The sequence below is a fragment of the Trachurus trachurus genome (genome assembly GCF_905171665.1).
Source record: "Trachurus trachurus genome assembly, chromosome: 2".
Classification (NCBI taxonomy): Eukaryota; Metazoa; Chordata; class Actinopteri; order Carangiformes; family Carangidae; genus Trachurus; species Trachurus trachurus.
In genome coordinates this window covers 10,269,069-10,296,890 of record NC_139914.1, presented here as the reverse complement: position 1 = coordinate 10,296,890, position 27,822 = coordinate 10,269,069, and the positions used below count along the sequence as shown (strand labels likewise).

The 27,822-nt window shown below is 44.1% G+C and overlaps 1 protein-coding gene across 1 annotated transcript; it reads right to left on the bottom strand.

Annotated features, from left to right (window-relative positions):
• On the bottom strand, window positions 1-27,822 carry LOC310999769 (sodium/potassium-transporting ATPase subunit alpha-1). The gene is made up of 23 exons (XM_083990323.1): window positions 27,612-27,822; window positions 16,599-16,712; window positions 16,188-16,247; window positions 14,709-14,810; window positions 14,524-14,625; window positions 14,221-14,334; window positions 13,972-14,106; window positions 11,753-11,870; window positions 11,389-11,657; window positions 10,497-10,805; window positions 9,413-9,547; window positions 9,076-9,271; window positions 8,801-8,976; window positions 8,490-8,626; window positions 7,809-7,959; window positions 6,382-6,550; window positions 6,128-6,282; window positions 5,883-6,006; window positions 5,180-5,325; window positions 4,951-5,081; window positions 920-1,021; window positions 660-751; window positions 1-362 (listed from the first exon to the last, which is right to left on the bottom strand). The coding sequence occupies exons 1-23, from the start codon at window positions 27,621-27,623 to the stop codon at window positions 334-336; spliced, it is 3,078 nt and encodes a 1,025-aa protein (XP_083846449.1). The 5' UTR covers window positions 27,624-27,822; the 3' UTR covers window positions 1-333.

Sequence of the window (27,822 nt, the reverse complement as noted above, 5' to 3'; positions counted from 1 at the left end):
TCAAGCGCATTTTTATTGAACGTTTATAACTGTTAAAAACATGTATAAAATTGGTCCTGTTTCAGAAACAAGGCACGCATAGTCATGTCAATGTTCAGTGTTCATTTCATTATTAGCATTATCATTTATCAACATCATCATCAGCATCATCATCAGCATGTTCCATCTCAGTATTTGTCTAATAGTAGTATCAAGCATTCCCTAATATAAAAACACGTTCCAATTTTTTCCACAGAGGTTAAAATTTTATTCCGAGCAGCAAGACAATATTCATGCAAAGACGGGAGTGGAGGAGAAGATGCGAGCTGACTGGACTGACAGGCTGACGGGTCTTTAATAGTAGGTCTCCCGCTCCACCCAACCTGGACACACAAGAAAGGAAAACAAACACACAAGATTTAGAGGCCACCTCTTGGCTAGATTGGATCGGTATAATATTTATGCTTTTTTTATTATTTAAATTAGCGGAATAAAATCTGAGATTCTCAGCCCACACCAAGCTTGAAAAATACCCACAAGGCAGAGAGGGAGGTGGAGAGGAAAAACATGAGAGGAGGGCAGCAGAGAGGGAGGGAGAGGCACAAAGTGCAGAAAAACAACAAGAGTGCAGAGGGAGAGAGAAGGAGGAAAGATAATAAAAGCATGGATTCTAGGCTCACCTCCTGGGCTGCGTCTGAGGATCAGCTTACGGATTTCATCATAGATAAAGATGAGCAGGGAGTAGGGGAAGGCGCAGAACCACCAGTTGGGCCTGGAAAACACACACAAAAAAAGAAATGAGAAACTGATCCGGAGGCCCAAGCCTGGACGGGCAACATGTGGTTGGTGGAATACTGTAAGTACGGACGCAGATTAATCTAGCCACGCACAATTCTTTACTGGAGGATTGTGAGTCGAGCTTTTTGGCTTTTTTACTCACTTGAGAGGATACATCCTGAGGGCCACGTCCATGCCTGGGCAGTAAGAGAGGAAGGCAGCCAGGGCGGTCTCCTCAAACAGACCAAAGATCAGGATCTTGTTCCTGAAACACACACACAGGAAAAAATAAAATTATTAAAAACTTCACTGAACCAGAGACCTGATACGAACCACAGCCTTTTAAAAATAGCTCATCCTTTTTTTATAGCCTGAAATAAACAGAGGTTAAAGGGATAGTTCAACATTTGGGCAAATTGGCCCATTGCCATAATCCCTATAGTTTTAGGAGTAGGTTTGTTACCTTTAACTCTTTGACTGCCAGCCATTCTCACAGCAGCTTCCTCCAGCTTGCCAGTCATTTTCCAGCTTTTTGACTGATTTCCGTAGACCCACCATATATTATGTACTGTTACTACATACACATTCAACCCATCAAAGGAAAGATGAGGGTCTCTACTTTCCAGCAAAAAAACCTGTTTGTTTCTATCTTGTTCCAGTCTTGTGAAATTGGTGGTTGAATATAAGTTACTTTAGCCCAAAATGCCATTCTGGCACCAAAATCTTGAGAAAAAGAGGTTTTTGTGTCGGCTGTCATTTTCAGGTGGACCAGTACAATTGGCTCCTTTATATTTTGCTTTAGTGATGCCTCAACATCTGTACAGTTGTTCTCTTGTAAACAACAACTAAATCAACACTGACAAATGACTTTTGATGACAAAAAACAAAACATTTAGCTACTGACACACACTACTGCAGCCTCTTTTCTTTCTTTTCTTTGAGTTACAACTTTTTCTTTCCTTTTTTTAGTGTATGTGCGTACGTGACGTGTGTGTGTGTGTGTGTGTGTGTGTGTGTGTGCGTGCGTGTGTGTCTGTCTGTGTGTGTGTGTGCGCGTGTGCGCGGATCAGTTAGACACAGGGATGCAAACGGGTCAGGACCAAAAAAGAGAGGAATTGTCGTGGGGGCTCACCATTAACAATATCACAGAAAAGTCTATTTCCAGTAGTTCAACCCCAACCAAGTATTGAGTGCATATAGATGGACAGTTTTCAGAAGGCCAACATTTCTATATTAAAAATGCTTTAAAAAAATAAAAACCATTGCAATATTTCCATTTTGGAGATACTGATTTTTAGGTCTTCACTGAATGTTAGTCATAATTATTACTATTAAAATAAACTGAATAAATAAAGACATGGGATTTAACATCCCATTCAGTGTGTAATGGACATATAGGCCTATATAATGTGTTAGTTTCACTTTAATTGAACACATTCTACATCGCGGAGGCGACGTCTCTCCTTCACCTCTGAAACGGGGCAGAGCTCCGTGGGAGACACCTGCCTGACACAGCAACGGACATGCACGGGGGGAAAACGGCGGCGCCGTCGCACCGAATGCACGCGGATACGCGCCGCTTTGGGTACCGAGCGCGCACGTCGCGTCTACATTGGAGGTGAATAGGAAGGCTCTGGGACTGATTGACTGTGGACCACCACCAGTCTGATCAGGTCCATCACAGCACAGCAGCTGCAGCTCTGCCCCGCTGTCACATGACGCATATCAGCGCAATCTGTTTACATTAAACCGACATCAGGAGAATAATGAGAATTATGATTAAAAAAATATATATATTTGTTTCGAATTTTGGCCCCTGGATCATGATTTTTTTTGGGCGCATTCTTGGTAAAAAAAAAAAAATCCTCTAAAAAAAAAGACAGTTGGGATGCATAATGTGTCTCATAACAGTATACTGTGCGTCACGTTATCGCCTCAACCATGGTTGGTGAGAGCAGAAATGTTGTTGTAGGCCTGTGCATATTCTCATTTGTCCAGGTCATAGTATTTCAAAGGAGGTTAAATCGAAAGCAACTGGACTTATACTGAGTCTCCACACCAGATAGTTGGACCAGTCCCAGCCTGGTCAGATGCTACATGAACTGATGAAGCCTCTTGGATGAGAGGTGAAACGTCTTCCTATACTTTTTTTTTTCAAAGGAGGTTAAATCGAAAGCAACTGGACTTAGTTATAATAAGTAAATAACTAAGTCCAGTTGCTTTCGATTTAACCTCCTTTGAAAAAGAAAAAAAAAAAAAAAAATTGTTGTAGTGAAATTTTTTTTTGAAACGAGTGAAAACGAGCGCTAATTCGCGTATCTCGCGTATCTCGCGTTTGGTTGCGCGTAAAAGCTCGCGCGAAAAAAAAGCGTTCCTCGTGTTTGAGTGGGAAGCCCCTTTGGGTCTTCCCACCAAACACGATGAAATAGACGAAGACGCGAGGGTCCCGTCGCCATAAAAGAATCGGGTGTAGCGTCGCAAAAAAAAAAAGTCGCGTCTACCGCGTCTCGCGCCTAATCGCGTCTTTGCGTCACGGCCTTTTACACCGCGGACGTAACGAATAAACGGTGACGGTGTGAACGGACAACATAGAACAGGACCAGACGTGGCGTTGTTTCCTCTTTTCACCGACAGCTCCACTCTCCCTTACTTACACTAACTACTGTTATTGTTGAGGCCAGAGAATTGTGGGATTTGTAGTTTTTGACCAATCGCAGGTTGTGCTCTTTCTTTTTTGTGATTTTCCTGGTTAACACATGTTTTTTTTTTTTTAGGGGCAAATGCGAGCGAAATGCTCGCCCATGGTGGGCATACGAAAATTTAAGAGCTGTCTTATTTAAGTCTTGAACACAATAATTCAACAAATTTAAGACATTTTAAGGCCTAAAAGTGTGTAATGGACATATAGGCCTATATAATGTGTTAGTTTCACTTTAATTGAACACATTCTACATCGCGGAGGCGACGTCTCTCCTTCATCTCTGAAACGGGGCAGAGCTCCGTGGGAAACACCTGCCTGACACAGCAACGGACATGCACGGGGAAAAACGACCGAATGCACGCGGATACCACGCGGATACGTCGCGCGTCAACATTGGAGGTCGGCAGTTATCAGTATAACCAGAGACAACCATGAATGAGTTCGCCTCAGTTTCACGTGATTGTCACTGTCAGCCTGTTAGAAAAACATTTTACTGACCCCAGCTGAGACCCCCCCCCTCCCAAAAACAAAAACTCTTCGGATCTGAACGATTCACACAAGTCACCTAATTGGTCATGAAAAAAGCGAGTTTCGCTTTTCGGCGCGCTGTTTGCATCCCTGTAGACAGGTTTTTGTAGCCGAAAACACGGCGCATTAGATCAGATCCAGCTTCCTCTGGTCAGCAGGCAGCGGTCTCTCTCACTCTCTCTGTCTCACACACACATCTACACACACACAGCCTACAGCTCTGACTGACGTCACGTGCCCCCTGAACTCAGCCACAGACAGTCTACGCTCACAACAGACACTCCCACCATCTTTAGCTCTCCTCCTCGTCTCGTTCGCCGGCGCCGTCCGCTCCGCTCCTCATCCACACTAGATCGCGGGATTTTCAAGCTGCTATCCGAGTGATTTCTCGCAAAATCTGGCGACTTTCCAAACGCCCTTGACGACTAACGACGAGCGATCAACGGGGTTGTTGTTACTAACGTTTGTGCTTTGTATCACGGAGCTGCACGGAGCTTCGACGAGCTGCCGAGCCGCCATGAGCCCCGCCGCCGCCCCCGAAGCTCTCACCGGCGGCCAGAGTGTCACGGAGCGGCGCTGCTGCAGGCAGACACCCGCTCCGCTCCGTGAGGGGGGAGAAACACGCTATATTTTTTATATCTCTCAATCCAAATGTGTTTTTCTGCACTTTATTTTGATGATACAAGTCTGATCTTCACAGAGGAGTAGGGCAAGACATTCAACATGGCGTTGCCATTAAAAAAACGCTAAGACGAGTTATCTCGTCTTTGGCAGACTACGCTTGGATTCGCTAAGACGAGATAACTCGTCTTTGGCAGTGAAAGAGTTAATTGTCAGTGCAAGCAAATTTTAGAACGGTGGAGCAGAGCCGCGAGCTGCTCAGAGCTACGCTACGGAGGCTAATGGGATTTCTTGGTTTCCCTCATCAAACTCATCAAATACACAACTTCTCAACAACTACTCACTTCATTCCCTGTTGGAAGACAGAGTTCCTCCTGGTCTTGCAGATGATCAGATCGGACCACTGCACGACGACGATGCTGACAAAGAAAGCCGTGTGGCAGGTGAACTCCACGATCTTCCTCTGTTCATAAGTCTGACAAATAAAACACACACAATTAGAGAGTTAATGGCAGGTGCTGATGGACAATGTCTAACCTTTCCTTTGTGGTCTGTGCAGTAAATGTTACTGACCCACTGCTGCCCGTAGCTGTCCTCCAGGTCATTGATGTATTTATTGTCCCAGTTGACTCTGATGCCCAGCAGGGTGGCAGGCAGGAAGCCATTTTCAGCCAGAATCACAAAGTAGGTGAAGAAGCCTGCCAGAGCCTGGATCATACCTGCAGGAGAGACATGTGACAGGATCAAGTTAAGACACCTGACATTTTATAATGTTTTAACCAGGGACTGTAATCAGTATTTTTGAGTAGAGACAATGTATCTGTTTAGATTGGTCAAGCGTTTTGTGGGGAAATGAGATGAATGAGAAAGCAAGAGACTGAATTGTTCAATCTTTGCAATAGAGATGTCTAAATAAAGATTTTCATTTCAACTCCTAATCCAAATCTGGTACCAATTAATGATTTGCTTGTATTTTGCTCTTATAAGGTCCTTCGGGAAGTTCAGGAGGGCTTCCTTTCCTATTCTTGGCTTCATTACCCAAGAGGGAGAAATCAAAAGCCAGCGGCAGCGCCCTATCGTCACAAACACACAAACACACGCACACTCTCTCTTGTTCTCTATCAGCACAAGCCTATTTCTGGTGCATGCCACTCTCCTGCTTATCTCAGACCTCCCAGATACCGAGCTGCCTTTCCAGAAAACTCTACCAAGGAAACCATGGGTGGAAAACCCCCGATGTGCTTGGGTTGAAACTGGATTTGAATTCAAGGTTTACCGATCTGTCCGTAGGCTATGCTGATGAGCCTCTCGTTCACCAGTTTATCTGTTTTGGGGTTTCTGGGCTGCCTCTTCATGATGTCGCTCTCAGCTGCTTCATAAGCCAGGGAGATGGCAGGGACCTGGGAGACAGAGCCAGCACGAATCATTAATACAATGAAAAAACAAATGTGTTTATTTTCAAAAACAAATAATTGGTCCATCATTTGTACAAAAAAGAAAAAAAATTGGACACATCGTTACCATGTCAGTTCCCAGGTCGATACAGAGGATGGTGACGGTTCCCAGGGGCAGAGGGATGTTGGCGATGATGAAGAGAAGGAAGGGTGTGATCTCTGGGATGTTACTGGTCAGAGTGTAGGCGATGGACTTCTTCAAGTTGTCAAAGATCAGACGACCTGATGAGGAAATGACACAAATTAATATATATTAGTGTTTGAATGATTTTAAATCATGCAGCTAAATAAGAGCCAGTGTCATTTCCCTCAGTATCTCACCTTCTTCCACACCGGTGACGATGGAGGCGAAGTTGTCGTCCAGCAGGATCATGTCAGCAGCCTGCTTAGACACGTCAGACCCGGCGATACCCATGGCAACGCCGATGTCGGCCTTCTTCAGAGCAGGAGAGTCGTTCACACCGTCACCTGTCACAGCCACAATGGCGCCCTGCGGAGTGGAAAGCGTGGAAATGAGACTCAAAAAGAAATTCACACCCTTGTTCGTTCCATGTGAAGATGCAGCATAATCAAGATTAAATGATGATTTCATTTGGCTGCCAGAAGTGATTCTATTGTGAGAGGTTGTGTTGCTCTAAAATAACACAATGAGAGATTTTTATTGAGTGGAAATACAGAAGAGAAATAAATTCCTCAGCTGAAGAAATATTTTGACTTCATTTGACACAGAAAGTCAAACAACTGTGATCACAAACGACGCTTCCGTTTGAGAACAGTCAGAATACTTTGTTTTTGAGTGACATCTCCATTTTCTGAAGTTAAACCGAATCACACAGAATAATTTCCTGTTGTGTGAAAGTCAAGCTCAGGAGTTTTGAAAGGCTTCAGTACTATTCTGCTTCATTTGACGGCACAGACGTGATAAAAGTGAATAATATACAGGTAAAAAGGAAACTTCTGATCTTACGGTGACTTCCTTAGGAGATAAAAAATAGTATTTCCCCACATAATGTCAATATTTATGTCACATATATATATATTTAAGACTTAGAGTGGAGAATTATGTTGCAGGAAGATTTTTATTAAGTATATATAGCTGCCTATGGGAGTGAAAAGTAATATTGACATTTGAAATTTAATGTCAACAGTGGCTAACGTTGCCTTGGAAATAGCTGTGGCTGAGTTACAGAGGAGCTGAAGTTATTGAACTCAAGATGAAGTGTCAACACCGAGTCATCAATAAACCCACCACCTCCCACTCCTGCTCCAGGAAGCATGTGGGACCAACTGAATACATTATGTTAATTGGTTCTACAGCTTTCTGACACAAACACTCCTGAATCCAAACGGTTCCTGCAGAAATACAATCTGCTTGTTTAGAGAAATCAAAACGTCCATAATTGAAAAAAAAAAAAAAAATCATTCCTAAATGAAGAAACTGATAAAATAGTCCACATGAGACTAAAAATAGTTTGCTCTGCTTACTGGTGCGCATGTGAATATTCATATCTGCGGGGGAGCTCGCAGCTTGACAGATGTTATGCTTGATTATTCCGCTGACTTCGCCGTCAGACCAAAGCAGTAATCATGAATAAGCGTGAGGGGGAGGGGATATCACATGTTCACTCATGCATTGACAAAAAAAAAAAAAAACACACGGCGGGTTCGCCAAACTGTAAAACTGGAGTACGAACGAACGCTCCGTCTCTGCGACACACACTGAATAAAAGAGTTTGTTGTGCTCCCACCTGTCTCTGGCAGCCCTCCACGATGATCAGCTTCTGCTGCGGGGAGGTTCTGGCGAAAACAATCTCGGTGTGATACTTGAGGATGTCGTCGAGCGCGTCGGGGCTCAGGTCCTTCAGGTCTCCACCGTGGACCACACAGGCCTTGGCATCTCTGGAGGAAAACACAGAGCTGTTAGCTCACTGTAACCAAACGATGCCTGTGTGTTCACTGTGTCTGTACTCGATGTCGTCGTAACTAGGGATGTCACAATTACTTCTTTTCACAATTAATCGCGGCATTAAACGCCACAATTAATCGATCGCAAAGATTCCTAAATACCGTCACTTTCCAAAAAAAGATTATGAACCGAGTCGGCAGATGTGGCGCTAAAGTTAAGGCAAATGCACAGATACTGGTCCATTTACCTAACGTAGCATTGAATTGGTAGAAATTTAAATGCTAGAGTGTCATTTGTAATAAAAAAAAAAAGATTAAAATTAACTTAAACATTTGGTATCGATGACAATTAATGACTTGTCTTGAATATTTCAAACACTTCCCCTGGCGGATTAATAATTGGTCATATTTTAATAGATATTTAAAATATTTTATAATGTATATTTTAACTATTTGATTTTAACACATTAATAGTGTTGTGTTAAAAAAATCTATTACTGTGACATCCTTAGTCGTAACGTTACCTCGGGTTGACTTCGTTGATCGGGATGTTCAGACGAGCGGCGATGTCCTCGACAGTCTCGTTGCCTTCAGAGATGATACCCACGCCCTTAGCGATGGCCTTAGCAGTGATTGGATGATCACCTGTCACCATGATAACCTAGGAGAAGAGACACGGCTGCTGATGAGTTCAAATTCAGTGGGGGAACTTCTTTGAAGAGGAGGAAGATGCTGCTACGACATCATACATTTATAAATGAAATAAAGTTATCCATCCATCCATCCATCCATCCATCCATCCATCTATCCATCCATCTATCTATGAGCATCACACCTTGATTCCAGCGCTCCTGCATTTGCCGACAGCATCGGGCACGGCAGCGCGAGGGGGGTCGATCATGGACATGAGGCCGATGAAGCACAGGTTCTCAGTGGGGAAGTTCACCTCCTCAGTGTCGAAAGCAAAGCCTTCTGGGAACTGATCGTCAGGCAGGTTGAAATGACAGAAACCTGGATGGAAAAAGCGTGACAGAAATGAGTTCAAAGATCTTTGCTTTTGCCATTTATCAGTCCACCACCAAGACCCTAAAAAAGTCCGTCCATCCTTACCCAGCACTCTCTCTCCCAGTCCTCCCAGTTCCAGGTAGGCGTTCTGGAAAGCGTCTTTCATCTCGTCGTCCAGAGGCTGCTCTTTGCCCTGGATCATGATGGTGGAGCAGCGGTCCAGGATCCTCTCTGGAGCACCTTTCATCACCAGGAGGTGCTTGGATTCTCCTTCAGATGCAGCAATCTTGTGAATGGAAAGCTAAAGAGGAGGGAGGGAGAGACGAGAGATCAGTTTAAGCATCTGTTTTAATGCATGAAGTGAAAAAAATAAAGGAATTAAGTTTAAAATATGAATTCTGTAATGGCACATCACAAAAGATTGGTCTTAAAAACGTCATACCTGGTATTTGTTGGTGGAGTTGAACGGGATCTCAGAGATTTTGGGGTTTTTATCTCTCATTTCCTGAACGGAGCCGCAGCAAAGCTCAATACACTTCAACAGAGCCGACTCGGAGGCGTCACCGGCCACATCCCTCTGGTGGAGGAAAACACAGACATTATAATCACAGCTACTATTGTGAAATGCATATACAGTCTGAGTGGAAAGAACACCCAATGAATCTTTATTTGGTCCACATACAGTGTCACTCTACAATACAAAAGCACGAGATAAAGTAATTGGGATCCTTTTGAGACGCTGGTCATGAAAGAAAAATGATGATCTTCCTTCTCTTTCCTCATCTTTTCTTCCATCATAATCACCAGCTTTGACCATGTTTACCTCATTTCACTGGGGTTTAAGTGACTGAGGGAGATGACGAGCGATGAGAGAGAATAACTGGTAGTTTAATTTGAGATTCCAGTCAGACATTTACAGTCGATAACACACCAACAAGCACATAAACATGTTATTAACACAGGTTGTAAACCAGAAACTGGGCTCCAAGGACAGACTTAGAATAGAATTTAGAATAATTATGTGATGACAACGTGTGTATGTTAATGTGTGCACTCCAGGGACAGTTAGGAACAAGTAACAAGCCTGTTGGCTCAAGGAACAAACATCTCAGCAGAAGCCATGAAATAAAGTGTAATTAGATCATTATATATAAAAAAAACAAATGTTTTCCTTTTTTAATTTACATATTCTAAATGTCAAAGTATAGAAATGCATATAACATCAAGTTTTCCTCTAAGAAAAAGGGAATGAAACGACAGAGGAACAACAGTTTGGTTTTACTGGGGACATTCGGCAGCACAGGATTTCTAAATCCTTCCCACATAATGAGCAAATAAATTAAAGAACCAGAGCAACAGAAAAACCTTTGTTGTTGTTGAACAAAGGATGGAAGATAAGTCACACGTCTGTTTTTAGTTCTAAGAGGTTATTATTCCCCAAATAACATGACTCAAGTGTTGTCTGGAAGCAGGTTTAATAGTTGAAGGTATTTATTCTAAGTAAATAGACGAAGAGACACACACACCTTCAGGATGGGAAGGCCGCTCTGCTCGGCCAGGAAGACGGCGCGGTTGCAGAGTCCGGCCACTCTGGCCAGGGCGGCCCAGGTGGCCGAGCTCCTGTCGAAGCTGGCGCCGCTCTGGTTCTCGGTGGTGTCGGCCTCGTGGATCTGGTTGTCGAACCACATGTGGGCCACGGTCATCCTGTTCTGGGTCAGGGTGCCGGTCTTGTCCGAGCAGATGGTGGAGGTGGAGCCCAGGGTCTCCACGGCTTCCAGGTTCTTCACCAGGCAGTTCTTCTTGGCCATACGCTTGGCGGTCAGAGTCAGACACACCTAGAGGACGGAGCGTTTGGGTTTTTAAGAGATGTGTCGTCTTTTTGATTCAGGGTTCCTACAGCTTAAGCCAAGTTAAATTTAAGACTTTTTAATACTTTTTTAAAGCCACTTGAAATTAAATTTAAGACCGACTTCACAATAAACACAAATGCAGAAAAAAAAAAAACACCACATCAATTACATAGGGTTAGGGACAATTTTACCCACAAGGTAAAGTGACTGCTACATGAACATTGGATTGTGTCTCTTTCCAGCTGTCCTTTCAAAATAAATGCATAAAAAGTCCAGAAAAAAAAAAAAAACACTGGGGAGCTGGAGGCGGTGAGAAATTTAGCGTTGACGGCCGCCACTAACTTCTCTATGTCGGAATGTTACCAATTATTTTGAGATTTGAGACTAATTACAATCATAAAATTCAACTTAACATTTTTAAGACCTTTGAAAAATTGATTTAAGATATTTTAATGCCAATTGTTTTTAGATGAATGAATTCAATGCCTTTTAAGACTTTTTAAGGATCCGTAAGAACCCTGTGATTCATAGTTGGACATTTAAAAACACACAAAGCACCAGGACTCACGGTGACGGTAGCCAGGAGACCTTCTGGCACGTTGGCCACAATGATACCGATGAGGAAGATGACGGCCTCCAGCCAGCTGTACCCGAGGATCAGTGAGAGGACGAAGAAGGAAACGCCCAGGAAGACGGCCACGCCGGTGATGATGTGGATGAAGTGCTCGATCTCAATGGAGATGGGAGTGCGTCCGACTTCCAGCCCGGATGCCAGGGTGGCGATACGACCCATGACGGTGCGATCTCCGGTGCTGATCACGACACCGCGAGCGGTTCCTGCGGAGAAAACCGTGATGTAATATAGAGTCAGTCTTTCACTACAGAGGAGGGGGGGGGAAGTAGCGTTTTTCTGTGAGAGCCTGTTATCACACCTTCGACACAGTTGGTGGAGAAGAAAGCGATGTTCCTGGTCTCCAGTGGGTTCTCATTGGAGAAGTCGGGAGTGCGAGTCTGGGGCTCTGATTCACCGGTAAGAGAGGAGTTATCCACCTGGGAAATGAGACACAGGCTGTGAGTGGTGGAAAAAAAAGAAGAAAAACAAGGCAGCTGCATCTATCTCAGGACAAAACAGAAAGATGGTGGGGGAGGAAAACAATCTCTCTTCTGCTCTGATTCCTGTTTTTTTCTCTACTGGTGAACACAACAGCGACTGTGGAGCAGGAGGCAGATTCAGGTCAAACGGCTCGGGACATGCAGGTGATGAGACAAACAGAGTGATGCAGACATTGATGGAAAAGTGGCATAATTGGGTCAAGTGTTGCTGACGGGTCTCAGGTTTTAGCTCAGCGCCCAAAATGGGTCACAGACCCGTTTTTGACGCCATAGTGAGACGACTGCTGATCACACAACGAGGTACAGGTCCGTTTATTTAAACAGTGACTTCAAAGGAGAAGTCTAAGAGGGCAATTCAGAGCTTCAAACTCTAGTGTTAAATGCACTGTCTGATATCTGAAATATGAACAAAAACAGGGCTCGACAGTGTTTGGAATTCAGACAAAGCTCAAGTCTTCCACTGAGGCTTCATAAAGTCGAGGGTTTTTTGATTTCAAAAAGAAGAACATGTCATAAACTTCGAGAGGCTGACACCACCACTGACAAACAGTGTTTTTCAAGTGTTGACTGAAGCACAGCAGCAGATAGAAATTCAAAGAGGCAAGGTCCTTTGATGTTTTGATGATGAGATGGTAAATTGCTTAAAGGGAAATCATCAAATACACAATCCAACAACTCCAAAACGCTCTGGTGGACAAGTTGTGACCTGCACATTCACCACGCTATGAGATAATAACAGAACGTTACGAGACAGAGTTGTTTTAGAGGTAGATGCAGTGACTGCTTGTTGAAAAACTTCCCCCAACAGGAACGAGCATCAGCGGTTTTGCATGAATTTACCTCGAAAACAACTCTGTCTGGTAACGTTCTGTTATTGTCTCATAGCGTGGTGAATGTGCAGGTCACAACTTGTCCACCAGAGCGTTTTGGAGTTGTTGGATTGTGTATTTGATGAGTTTGATGAGGGAAACCAAGAAATCCCATTAGCCTCCGAGCAGCTTGCGGCTCTGCTCCACCGTTCTAAAAATAGCTTGCACCAAGAATTAAACAGGGATGCAAACGGGTCAGGACCAAAAAAGAGAGGAATTGTCTGGCGTATGTTTGTGTGTGTGTGTGTGTGTGGGGGGGGTGCTCACCATTAACAAATTATTACATTACAATATCATGGAAAAGTCAATTTCCAGTAGTTTAACCCCAACCAAGTATTGATCGATTGATTATAGATGGACATAGTTTTCAGAAGGCCAACATTTCTATATTAAAAATGCTTAAAAAAAAAAAAAAAAAAAGTTCCTTTGCAATATTTCAATTTTGGAGATACTGAATTTTAGGTCTTCACTGAATGTTAGTCATAATTATTACTATTAAAATAAACTGAATAAATAAAGATAAAGAATGTTTCATTCAGTGTGTAATGGACATGTACTATATAATGTGTTAGTTTCACTTTAATTGAACACATTCTACATCGCGGAGGCAACGTCTTTCCACTTCTTCCTTCACCTCTGAAACGGGGCAGAGCTCCGTGGGAAACACCTGCCTGACACAGCAACGTAGGGAACCGTGCATGTCCGCGGCGCACAGCTCCACGGACATGCACGGGGGGAAAAAACTGCGTCGCTGTCGCACCGAACGCACGCGGCTGCGCGCCGCTTTGGGTAACGAGCGCGCGCGTCGTAGGTAGGCTGTTATCAGTATAATCAGAGACAACCATGAATGAGTTCACCTCAGTTTCACGTGATTGTCACTGTCAGCCTGTTAGAAAAACATTTTACTGCCCCCAGCTGAGACGCTGAGACAAAAAAAAAAAAAAAAAAACTCTTCGGATCTGAACGATTCACACAAGTCACCTTATTGGTCATGAAAAAAGCGAGTTTCGCTTTTCGGCGCGCTGTTTGCATCCCTGATTAAAGGTAATGAACCTACTCCTAAGACTATAGGGATTGTGGCAATGGGCCAATTTGCCAAAATGTTGAACTATCCCTTTAAACATTGGGTCCTAAGCGGAAGAAAAATAACTCCTCTTGTGAACACACACCTTGCAGCCGTGGGCGGAGATGATTCGCAGGTCGGCGGGGATCCTGTCGCCACCTTTCACCTCCACCAAATCACCGACCACCACTTCCTCGGCGTTGATGCTCTTCTTCTCGCCGTCGCGGACGACCAGGGCTTGCTACAAGACGAGACGTGACGGAGACGGACACGGATGAAGAATAGAGAACGAGACCGACAGCTTTGTTGTCATGTACATGGTGACAATACTAAAGCTTCAAATAGGGAGGGGTACCTGTGGGACCAGGTTCTTGAAGGAGTCCATGATCTTGGAGCTCTTGGCCTCTTGGTAGTAGGAGAAGCAACCAGTGATGATGACGACAGCAGAAAGCACAACACCCAGGTACAACTGTGAACACACAAACACAACATGCAAGCTGTGATTTCCGCTCCGGGTGCTCGATATTAAACTATTACATTTGAGTGACATTATTAGATTAGATTAGATTAAATAAACGTTATTGTTTGTTCATCACAGAAAATCATCTTTGGCGTGGGTCAAATCACATGATACATAAACATTTCAAGTCCCTCTTACATTATCATTTGCGGGCTCATCCTCCATTGCAGCCTGGATACCGTAGGCCAGGAAACAGAGGATGGCGCCGGTCCACAGCAGCATGGAGAAACCACCAAACATCTGGAGGAAGACAGATGTTCAAGTCAACACCTACATCTGCAGCTTGAGAAAGGGGCGCAAGCTGAAAACCAAGAGGATGTTACCTGCTTGCAGAACTTGACCCACTCTGGGGTGGTGGGAGGAGGAGTGAGGGCGTTGGGCCCATCACGGGCCAGGTTCTCAGCAGCCTTTGCACTGGTCAAACCCTGAAGATGACAAGATTCAGTTAGAAATGGCAACAGAGCCAGATGTTGAAATGACACAAGTGAGATCAACTCTGATCATTCTGAATCCTTTGAAGCACATCTGTATTGTTTTCCAGCACAACCTCACATGGAGACGTGAACTCACTGACACATATTTAAGTCCGAGGGGAACTGTGGGTGCTACTAGTTGCCTAGCAATGCAGCATCAACAGACAAACAGGGGCACGACACCTGGAAGAAAACAGGTGAAGGAGGACAGAGAGGAGGAAAAAAAAAAAAAAGAAGAAGATGCGAACCATCTGAAATCAGGGCAGAGGGGCTTCTGCAGCTGATAAATTATTCACATGTGCTGCATGCATGCACACGCAGAGCTTGGAGACCCCAGTTTAGAGGCACTGATTAACTATTCTCCTTGATCTTTCCTGCATGACCAGGAGCACATTTGCATGAGGAGACAGGGGCAAATTGGAGTGTGTATGTAGCAGGGGGGGGGGGGGGGGGGGTAGGGGGGGTAGTTGTGAGGTTGGCTTGGAGACAGTAGGGTATCCTGCATGCCTTTAGCTTAGCTTAGCTTCGCACGAAGACTGGAAGCAGGAGGGAATGTTTCCCCCCGCCGGCTGCAGCAGACAGTCGAGCTTCTTATCTAAATCTTGGCGTTGTGGGAAAATGAGAAAATTGAGGGGAAAGCGAGAAATTTTCTGCCACACATCCCGAGTCGAAACAAAAATGTCAACGCCACAGCTGAGAGGTCAGCATTCACTGCTGTGTGGACACCCGCTGTTTCTTTTTTTTACATTATTCATAGTGAATGTGGAGCACCAACATCAGCACGGATGGTGTTTTGGAAAAGGAGAAAGATGTTTGTTTTTTTCTGATCGTCTGTTTCTCTTTTTCTTTTGTTGGACGAGAGATGATTAACTCCATTCGAGATTTCATAAAAAACAAAACAAAAAAAACCATCCATCTATGTCTCTCCTCCCTTTGTCTCCAGCCACCCCCCTCTTTGCTCTTTGTTTCCTAACCCCTGGGAGCGCTGAGCCTGTAGTGGCTGATCACACCCTCAGTGGCTCTTCATGATGAGAGCGAGGATCTCTTCCCTCTTCAAAAACATCTCAGCCTCGTCCATCACTCACCGACTGAATGTCAACTGTCAGACTGAAGACGTCGGAGGTAAACCAGCCAATAAGCTGCTGATATTTGATATTTGTTTGATCTCCATGATAAATGAAGACGCTTTAGCGGAGATAACCATTTTCAAAAATTACATTAAGATGACACAGATGGGAGACGAGAGCGATGGCTGCTAAAACCCCATCTTTAAAGCTGCAAATCCAAAACACACACACACACGCAACATTAAAAAAAAGTCTCACTCACGTTGCTGAGGTCTGTTCCATATTTGCGATTGAGCTCATCCAGGGTCAGCTTGTGATCATCCTGAAGGGGCAAAGACAGTGGCATCAATCCTGTGTGCGTGTTTGCATCTAGTGTGTGTGTGTGTGTGCATGTGACATTTGCAGGGCATTGTCTGTCGACCTTTTATTCTGAAATGATACCTCTCACATGATAAAGGTGCAACAACAACAACAAAGAAAGATTCACAGTTTAGAGGAGAAGATGAATGGATGAATGGATGAGGAGGCAACAAAAGACGGGGGAGGAGGAGGAGGCGAGGAGAAAGAAAAGGAAGGGAAGGATGAAAGGGGAAAAGGTGAGAGAGAGAGGTAGAAGAAATAGAGAGGATGGGACGGTCATGCTGGAAGAAGGAGACAGTGGACAATCTCTCACCATATCCACTTCCTTCTTCAGTTCATCCATATCTTTCTCTTTCTTCTTTCCCTTCGCCTTCTTCTTGCCGCCCTGCTCCGAGGTCGCAGCCAGTTCATACTGCTCACGTCCTTCCTGGAAAGGCGATGAGGGGAAAAGAGGGAAAAATACAAAAATGAGAAATGCTGTTTTGTAACCCACAACAGAAATAAACACAAAAGTCAAAAAAAAAAAAGGCTCTTCTTCCTGCTCACACTGAGCTGCCATTGTTACAGTGCAAACTGATTCATGGATGACATTCAGAGATGAGCAACGCTGCCTTCAGAGGAGATGAAAGCCAGACCAATAGGACACAATATAGGCAGTGAACGCACCATAGGCCCTTTTAACCCCACAATGTCCAGACTCACAATCAAACTTTGTCTTGCTACAATCAATGAGCTGGTTCTGAGTTGTATCCATTGTTGTTAGTCTGACTGGGAATTTTTTGGATTCTATAAGAGACCGGATATTCTGAGGCATGGGTTCACAGTTTGGTCTGATGGCGCCTTTGGGTGCAGATGCTCTTTTGGATTATTCAAAAGCGCTTTTGATGGATGATATTCAGTCAATACATTAGAGAGGCAAAAAAAATGGAAGGCCACAGTTATTAGATCAGCGCTCCACAGCCTCTCAAAAAAAAAAAGCCGTCGACCAAAGATTCAAATTGTCTGAAGAAACGACATTAATATAGTTCTGTGAAATGGAAACATCTTTTCCTATTCTGTCAATAATCTCTAATTAACTTAAAGGGACAGTTCAACATTTTGGCAAATTGGCCCATTGCCATAATCCCTATAGTTTTAGGAGTAGGTCTGTTACCTTTAATTGTCAGTGCAAGCTGTTTTTAGAACGGCGGAGCAGAGCCGCGAGCTGCTCAGAGCTACTCAGAGCTACGCTACAGAGAGTGTGTATTTGATGAGTTTGATGAGGGAAACCAAGAAATTCCATTAGCCTCCGTAGCGTAGCTCTGAGCAGCTTGTGGCTCTGCTCCGCCGTTCTAAAAATAGCTTGCACTGACAATTAAAGGTAACAAACCTACTGCTAAAACTATAGGGATTATGCCAATTTGCCAAAATGTTGAACTATCCCTTTAAACTGACGCCACAGGCAAATTCTGATTGCCATTTATAAATTAATGGATTTTTAAATTCACCTTGATAATGAAACTTCACCTGCATAGTAACAAAGCACAAGTCAAAACGCCAGAAGACATTTTGTCCTGTTGCATCTTTTTAAGCCTCCATGTGGGTCAATGCTCTTAGAACCAGATACCGTATATACAGCTCAGTGTAAAACTGAGAAAACTGTGGCCTAAATTGTGGATGACAAACTGCCACAAAGAGAGAAAAAAAAAGAGTCACCTCTTAACGTGTCACAGAGAGTTAGGTTGAGATGTAAGAGCTTTGTGGAAACCAGCAGAGAGGGAGTAAAGTCTCCCATCCAGGCTTTGTCTTTACCGCTGCCATCTGTCGCTGCAAACAGACCTTCACCAGGAGACGTTGTTTCCTCAAACCCAAATCTTTCTATAGTGAAAGTTGCTTTTTTTAAGAACCGATTTCCATCTGTTTCAGCTCAGCTTTGTGTTTCACCATGTGACATCTACACCGCCTCGTCTTTTAAACCTTGTTAATCCACATTTAAGTGACACTCGGGATGCTCTTTTGTAAACCAGGATTATCACCGACTGCAGGTTCTTATTGATCAGCACAGTATTGTGAATAATCCACAATTAAATAAAAGATTTAAAGGGGATCAGTGAAGCTAAAGAGTGACACTGTGACTGTCTGCATCAGATACACACCCTAAGGGAGGAGGAGTAGGAGGAGGAGGAGGAGGAGGAGTGTGGTTTTCGGTCAGTTGGAAGATAAGCACCTTCTTCACAGGATGAGACCGATTAAACTAGAAACTAATATAACTTGTGATAAAAATAAAAAAGTTGTTGTTGACTCAGGCTCCGACACACAGAGCTTTATTCATTCACCAACAGCTTTCATAAACACAGCTACACCCTGCAAGTGCCTCAGTGTGGAGGTAATCACACTTAACCGACTGTGACACAACTTCTCTCACTGTAGGCAAGAAAAATGTTCATTAAAGGGGAAGTTATGTGCAAATTTATCTCACTGTATTCTCTCTTTTTTTATTGATGTTTTGGTCAGACACATACAAAGATGTAACTGTTACATTATTACAGTTAGATAAGATAAATAAGAATAGCAGCATACATCGTGTCCTCTTTCAGTATCTGCCCAGTCTTTACAAACAAGAAAATAAAATACAAATCAAGCCAGACCTACAACACAAAACAAAAGCAAAAGACCCGAGGAAATCTACATAATATACATATTCTGTATTTGAACCAAATAAAAAAGTTATTCAGAGGTAGGTAGTGTCATTCTTTCATATCCAGCAAGTGAGCTAGTATAGGAATGGGCCCCATACTTCATGAAATAGGTGATCCAATCATAGCTTATCTCATTAAGTTATGATATCATTGCTAAACGAACCAAAATACATAATGAGGGGTTTTTGATCAAGTGTGTTCCCAAGATTTTATTTAAGAACAAAATGATTGCATTCCACATGTCAGTTGTTTTGTCACACTCATATAACATCTGCCTCACTGTATTCTCTAAATGATTCAAGTCCTGTGATTAAAGAAAAAACCCCACATACTTAAGGTACAGAAATGTCCTCAATTTGTCACTCCCTGGGAATTTGGAACAGCCTGTCCTCTCTCTCTGTGCCCTGTGCTCTGTGCTCGCCCCCCCTCCCATAGAAATCCCCTCTCATTAGAAGCGGTCAGTGCAGCTGAAAGGCCCGAGCAAAGATTGCATCGTTTCAAGCCAGAGGGGGCGAGAGACAAGAGTGACGGGAGAAGTGAAAGAAGGTGAGATAGAGAGGAACAAAGAGGAGCGGAGACAGATGAGGGTGTTGGGAGAGGAGGGGGGGGTTCAGATTTTAGAAGAGAATAAGTATCGTCTTGGTTTCCCTACTGAGAACTGAAAATTTACACTATTATAAGGCCTTTTTCTTCTATTGCACTGTAAAAAACGACATGCACCATCATCTGACATTTTATCCATATTGCCCAACCAACAGCCGGTTCATGATCACGTACATGTGTCGGTGAACAGGTGCAACATGTGACACATGTGCAGGCTCCTTTGGTGTGTGAACCACTCACATGGGGGGGTGGGGGGGGGGGAGAAAGTCAAGTCGAGGTGTTTTTCAGGTAGGTAACAAGAGATCGCAACACTAGAGGCCAACATTGATCAGCAGTTAAGGCTCATCTATAATTCAGCACTGTACAGGGATCAGAGGTGTTAGCGTGTTAGCAGGAGGGAGGGGGGGGGCTGCTGAAACACCAAGTGACTACTAATGAGCCATTTGTCTGCATCCAACGCCACAGTGTGGAGCAGCCATTTTGAAAACTCTTCCGAGGCGATATTTTGGACATGGAATGACCCGACGTGGCCAAATATGGACATCCTGGACGCGGTCCCGGGCGTGGAGGTAGACGCTAACTAATATTGTTTTTTTTTTACTGCATTCGCCTTTTAACGTTTCCCAGGGAGCCGCCGGAGCAGAGTGTGTGATCCCAGCACATGTTGTTATTGTTGCTCCCCCCCCCTGGTTGGTTAAGCTGGGAAAACACCGAGTCTGGTTCTGGATCACGGCGGTCAGATCTTAGCCTCTGGACCCCTGAGGGCCCCCAGGGGCCATCTGGCTTTAGGCAAACACACAACACACACCAATCCAGAGCCTGGAGCTGGAATGCAGACATGACAGTGGTTTATTTGAGCCTCAAATAGGATTTTTTCCCCCTATCAGTGCTGATGGTTTGGTCATAAACTAGAAAGAAAATCAATATGCAACAAGTGACTGCTTCAATAATGAATATAAATAATTAAAAATGATGCAAATCGGCTTCTGAAATGTGACTATTTGACATTTTTATTGTGTTCAATGATATTAAACCACTGATCAAGGCAGAGAACCGTCATACATTTCACTTTTACCACTTTCAGATTTAAGCATTCATTGAAAAAAAGAATGACTGGCTCCATCCACAAGTGTCACAGCAGGCTGACAAGTGCATTTTCCTTCACAATGAACATTACATACTGCACTCGCTCTCTGCTCACCTGAAGAGTTTGCATAGCAACCAATAAGACCTGTGTACCTGCCGGATCCCAACAACAGCTGATATTTCAAGTGCACCACTTCAAGCGAGTGAATAGAGACGGAAGGAATAGAAAGGCATCGTCGCTGATATTAAAACATTTTTAACCAACGCTGCCATTTTCTGCTCTGGGAAGCTGCTGCTCCTGGATCAGACTGACAAGTTGTTTACATGCGACAGCTACAGCCTCCTCTGCACAGTCTGCTCTTGACATTTCCTTTATAAAAAACAAAAAAAAACAAAAAACCTGTAAAGCCGAGTTACCCGCCTGAGCTGTGTTTAAGCGAGGCTGCGGCTGTGATCTCAGCCAGAGGTTCTGTCGCTCAGCAGCTCTGTTTGCTCAATCGCAGCTTTGCATCGGCGGCGGCAACTGGGATCTTGGTTTTTATCTGAAGCCACACAGGTGCGCTGGAATCGATACTGATCAGCACTGAAACTACAGTCGACTATGGATTATCCATTTATCTAAAGCATAAACACAAACAGCGCTAATGAGATTTTTTTTTTTTGCTAAGCTGTTAAACCTGCACCTGACTGAGAGAGGGAGATTCCCGTCTGACTGAATATTACACTCTGACAAAACAAAACCTCAAAAACCAACTTGTGAACACACAAACCAAGAATGACATCAGGGATTTTGTAAATTCCAACTTCTTACTGAAATGAGTGCTGCCAGACCAAAACCACTTCCTGTTGAACTTTTATGACAGTGTTTCACTACTGTAGCTGTGTTGACATGGGTCCAAAAATCCTATTTATAATCAGATTAATAGGTCAATCAGATTAAAAATGATGAGGGAACCAAACCACTTCCTGTTGAACTTTTACAACAGTGCTTCCCTAGCTGTGTTTACATTGGTCCAAAAATCCTATTTATAATCAGATTAAAAATGTCTCATGTAAACACCTTAACGGATCCGATTAACCTGGATCTGATTAGGATTGAAAGAGGTAGTTTACGCCGATTGATAATCAACTTGATGCATATAAACGGCTGCATAGAGTGGATTCGGTTGATACAGTGGATTATTCATTCTGCGCATGGAGATTGAATGTGGATCGCTTCATTTAGCGATATAGATCGAATAAGATTAATTTAATCAGATTGTTTTCAATCAGATTGAGGAAAACACTGCATGTGAACACAGCTACTGAGTGAGCTCTTCTACATCTTAATCCTCGGTCCTCAGCTCAACACCGATGGAGCTGAACCATCATCTGTAGAGATACAAGACTTTTAACTTTCCATTCCATTCCAATCACACTGATTGAATTTTAACTGTGTTTCCATGTTTACTCACATTACGCACATGCATTTTCTTCACACCTTCAGTACACTGAAGGAATTTAAGAGTTTAACTGTTTTAGCAGCCTGCAGGGAGTTCATTATCTGCATTGTTTAAGCTGATTTCACAGTCAATATATTTAAATCTGACTACTTTGGAGTAAGTTTCAGTCTGACTCCGACTGGAAGTTTTTTTCTGGCACACTTCAGTATAATCCAGACCTTCCTCTTAGTATTTCTGGGCTCCTCCATAATGACAGCTCCTGATTTATGCTCTTAATACACAACATCATAGTCAACATATTTTTTTAATGTGGACTTGGCACAGCTCAGAGCCCCATTACTTCAACTAATTATCTGCACTGAAGCTTTTATACGCTGCGCTCTGTTAAAGCTGTGGCCTTACATGTCACAGCAGAGATTCTGTAAATGTCACCAACGCCGCCGTCGTACGCAACCTTGAGGAGAAGCAGCCAAGGTCATGGAGTGGACACCGTGTCCAACCAGCTATGGGGAGGACAGGGTGGGAGGACGGGGGAGGAGGGAGAGGGGGCACCTGACAAAACAAAGTGTCAGGAGGAACAAAGGGAGCAGAGATGAGAGGAGAGGAATGGATGCTCCATGGGCGAAGAAATGACAAGTTACACCAGGAAACCAACAGAAACTGGTGTTGATGCTCTCCAATGCACTCTCTGACACACACACGGGAGCATACTGGACAGAACAATGGCTCTTTGTACTTCTTCCATAAAATCTGCATCAAAAACAAAAACAAAAGCCTCGGATCTTTTCATGTGACTGCTAAGAGCACCGGCATGTGGGCCGACGCTGACAGGACGCCCCCGTGCTCTTTATATGGTTACGACAAGAACTACCAAACTTAAACAAAGCCGCGTCGAGTCTTTTTATCTGATGTTTGTTTGTAGTAAAAAAAAATTTAAAAAAAGCTTTCCTAAGTCGTGCTGCAGGCTCCAGCTAAATCTGATCACGTTCTCGGTGCAGATTACAGCCTGAAATCCCTCATCGGGTGACGTCATGTTCGCTCACACCAGTCAGAGTGTGGTTTTCTGATCTAGACTGAGCTGTGGAGGTGGAGCTGGCCTGAGGTCAGAGTGAAAACAGTGTCAGAAAAGAAAGGAACAGAGGTAAGGAGAGAGATGGTTGAATGAACAAGTGATGAAACCCACCCCCCAAAAAACAAGTTTTCCAACAGCCGCATATTTTAACAGAACAAACTTTTTTTAGAGGCCAAAGTTTAAATTCCTATGAACCGTCGTTCCCAGAGCCCGAGTCTGGTGCCAGATACACAAGCTGCTCATTCAACTGTGCCGACACACACACACACACACACACACACACACACACTGCTGGGACTTTGCCCGGTTGCTACCGACGACTATTACCACACCTCTTGAGATATGTGAATGGACAGTCACATGTCGTGGCCCCTCCCCCCCCTCCTCGCGCTCTCCCTCCTTCTTCCCATGTCCCCTCTCTCCTCCCCCTCCTCCTCCTCTCCCTCCTTTATTCTTTCATTTCCTCCAACTCTCTCTTTTATTTACCCCCTTTTTTTTCAACAGTGTGTTAATTTACATGGGGGGTCGTGTTTAACACTCCCTTCACGTCCTGTGCAACGTTCAAGCTTTTTTTTTTCTTCTTTCCCAAACAGAAGAAAAGTGAATGAATGAATGAATGAATGCTTTTCCTTGTTGGAAAGTTTGCAGGCAGCCCTCTTCTACCAGGGTGACACACACACACACACACACACACACAACTGAAATGACAAATTCACAAACTGCCACCAACATCTGTTAACAGTGTTATGGTCTGACCCTACTGACACCATCTCTAATACAAAGAAATACCTTCCCTCAGGCTGTTTGACTCTTCACTGACAAACTATCAACACATCTCTAACTATTTGCATATAGAAATTATAGTTATAGAGATAGAAACTGTCACTAATCCTTTAAAAAGCTTTACATTTCCTAGCTTGGGCTTCAATTCCTTATCAATCAAAGTGATTGGATTAAAGTGTGAGTGTGAGTCATCTTGCAGGACGGGAAAAGACTTCATGGTGTGTAAGGACTCCATGATGAATGGTTGAGCTCAACAGGCAGCCTGAATAAGAATGAATGAACTAATTCAATGGCTGTTTTTTTTTGTACTTTCTTACAGACTTTAGCCACACCTCCATGACATTCATTAGCCAGGACACCATAGCTACAAGTTGCATCATTTCCTCATGAGAGGAAAAAGCGTGAGTGGGTGACTGCTTATTTGCTTCAAATATTCAAACTCCCGGGCCTTTTATTGTAAATCGCGTGATAAAACTGGCTGCAGCTCTGAAGACATGCCTGGAAGAAACATACTTCTCCATCTAGGAAACAACTGCACGGACGGAGGCAGAGGGAGCCGTTGTGCGCGCCGCTCTGTAGTTTGTTATTTCTGATGTGAATGTTCCACTTTTGCTGCGCAACAGGCTCGCAGTGAAAGTTCAAAGAGCTGCCACAGAAAACAAATCGCACGGCTCAAGCTGCTTAGCCAAACAGGCAAAGACAGAGCGAGCTGGCATGTGAGAGAACTGGAGGAGGAGAGAGAAAGAGAAAGAGAAAGGGAGGGAGGGAGCTAGAAAAGGAAAGCAGTGAAGGAGGAAAGGAGACTGCAAAAAAAAAAAAAAAAAGACAGATGAAATAAGATGCAGGGGGAATTACAAGCGGAAAAAGAGGGAGTCAGAGATGGAGTGAGTGTGTGAAAAAGAGAGAGGAAGAAGGAGAGAGGGAGTACGCTGCGCTCTGTCACAGAGAAGGGGTGGTGTGTGACAAAAGCCCCGGCTAATACACGATGACTGCCAAGCGGAAAGAATGTTAAATCCTCAGAGAAAGAGAGAGAGAGGGAGGGAGAGAGGGACAGAGAGAAGGAAAACAGGTACAAACAGAGAGAACAAGAGGGAAACGGACTGTAAAGAATGGATGTGAAGGTGTAGTCGGGGTGCCCCAGCGCCAGAGATTAAACATGGCCGAGGGCTGACATGTTAGTTCAGTTTACAGGAGGAGGGGAGGGGAGGGGGGGTGAGAATGACTGGTCCTCGCTCATAAACTTAAAGCTTTTTTGGTGCGAGTTCTGTTAAAGGGAACATCCCACTTTCACAACTTTCACTCTCGCTGTTTTCATGATCTTAAAATTCAAATTTATTTATGTCTATAAGGAATGCACCACTGTGTCCAGTTCAAGGTGTCACTGAATCTAAATCTGAAATAATTCGGGCTTCAGTGTTTTATTTCTATGCAGTGACGGAGAGGAGCTGGAGTCAGGTGTGAGATTATGAAATATTCCGTTGGATTCTCCCCGTCCATCGCTCTCCTGTGAGTCTGACAGCTGTCTCCTGATTCCTGCTCCGTGTCTCTGCCCAGATAATCAGTCCATGGAGAGGAGAGGAGAGGAGAGGAGAGGAGAGGAGAGGAGCGGAGAGGAGAGGAGAGGAGCGACGCCTGCCAGCCCTCACCTTCCTTATCTATGTGTCTGTGCCCAAATATTCATTTTAATACATAAATAATAAAGGAAATGAGTCTGTAAACTAAAGTGAGTGAAAGGAGTTGCAATGGATCATTCATTATAAGTGTTTTTTTTTTAATTTGGCCCTTATCAGCCGCACCCCAGCCTCCCCTGTAGGCCAAGTTGCTCAACGGTGGCAATGCGGCAACTGGTGCCTCTTGGCTCCCCTTAATGTAACAACCCCCCCCCCCCCCCCCTCCTCACCTCACACTTCCCTCTTTCAAGCAATCAGCCCCTCCTCTTGCTCCTCTCAGCTCACTTGCTTTTTTTTTGTGTTGCAATGTGCTGCGCATCTGATGAGGCGACACTGAGAAACATGAAAGAGGAGCACTCGTCTAGAGATGAAGGAGAAGGAGAAGGAGGAGGTGGTGGTGGTGGTGGTGCGTTCAAAACAAGAAGGTCTTCCTCGCACCTGCCTGTCCTGTTTTTCTCTCTCCATCTACAACTTCTCCTTTTCTCTCCATCCTCATAACCAGGAGGGATCGGCTGGTTATCTCTTCCAAGTCGAGCTATTTGTCAGGAGAGGAGGGGGGCAGTAAAGGAGGAGGAGGAGGGGGGGTGGGGGTGGAGGGAGGTTGGATGGGGGGCAGGGCATGGCTTTCATCACATATGGGAAGGGGGGAAAAAAGAAAAGCAGCAGCAGCCAAGAAGCTAGAGAGAAAGAGAATAGAAAGAGCAAAGATTTTTCAGAGAAAAAGGAGGAAGGAAGTGAAAGTGAATGAGCACATTCTGCTTCACATCTCCCGCCAGATCCTCTCGGTCTTGGTCCATCTTCCTCTCCCCTTTCACTCGCTCCGTAGCCTACACCTCTCTCCATCCCTCGCAGGGCTGAATCTGTAATGAGTGTTTGTGCTGCGCAGCATGGCAGGGTGTGGTTGGCGGCTGCTATTCCACACAAGACGGTTTCATTTCACACCCTGCAGGTCCAATCTAAACGCACGGCTGATGATAATGCACAGAGTGGAGATAATTGAGGATTCTTCTTTGGACATGACACATATCCTCCTCCTCAGCTCCTATCATCCAATCACAACTTTCAGACTATTAATATGTGGAATAAACACAGATCAATAACCTATCATGACAAAAATAAAAAATAAAAAAGCAGCTACAAATGGTGATATCAACATCTCCTGCAGGCTGCTCCACATCCACATTGGTGCCATTTGCAGCAACAGTGCAGCACCAACCACACCACCCCCTCCCTCCATGACAGGAGATGTGACTTCAGATAAGTTGGAGACAATCGGTCACAGAGCTCCAAAATCTCCCCGCGGAGGAAGACGAAGAAATGGGCCGGACTTTTTTCACACATATCCCTCCCCCCCAGGCGAGCTGCTGTGGTGAAAACTCTCAATAAAACTGGAAAAAAAAAAAAAAACAAGACGAATGTAGGCTACAAAACTACCAGATAGAAACAAAAAAAAAGCACGAGCTGCTTCACACATTTGTATCACATTCATATCGAGTGGATATTTTGTGTTTGAGCTAGTTTTTCGATACTCCCCCCTCCTTCTCCTCCTCCTCCTCTGTGAAGTCAGAGTTTGCTACAACGTCGCATGTGAAGCGGCTACAGTGAAAACTTTGACAGGCCGATGTTTCAGAACATCCCGTTATGTAACGGGACACCGAGCCCGATTCACAGGCATCTTTGTGTGAAGCTGTGGAAACTTCTTTCTAGGGGAGTGACTCCTCTCCTCCTCCTCCTCCTCCTCCTCTTCCTACAGCCTGACTTTACTGAAAAAGGGGGTCTACTCTTCGCTATCGCCACCGAAAACACGGAAGTCATCAAAGTTAATTTAGAGAGCTCACTTTAACACATGTAGCCTAGTTCTCGCTCTGTTCCCCCAACTACGTCGATTTAGCGAACCACTTGTTTGAATGGTGAAGTTTTAAACCCACTTCTTCTCACATGAGCGACCACAGCAGAGTAAAAACAGAGAGAAAAAGCAGAATGTATACTCACTCCTCTTCCCATGGTGGCTGAGACTTAATTCTTCCCACTTCAAGTAAAAATTGAGAAACAAAAGTCCTCGTTAAAAATGATGTACAGTACAAAAAAAAATATTAAAATAAAAGAAAACTCCTGGATGTGCCCGTGGTTATATAATTATTTTTTTTTTAATGTTTTTTTATTTTATTTTTTTCTTCAGCACGTGTCACTCCTCCAGAACACA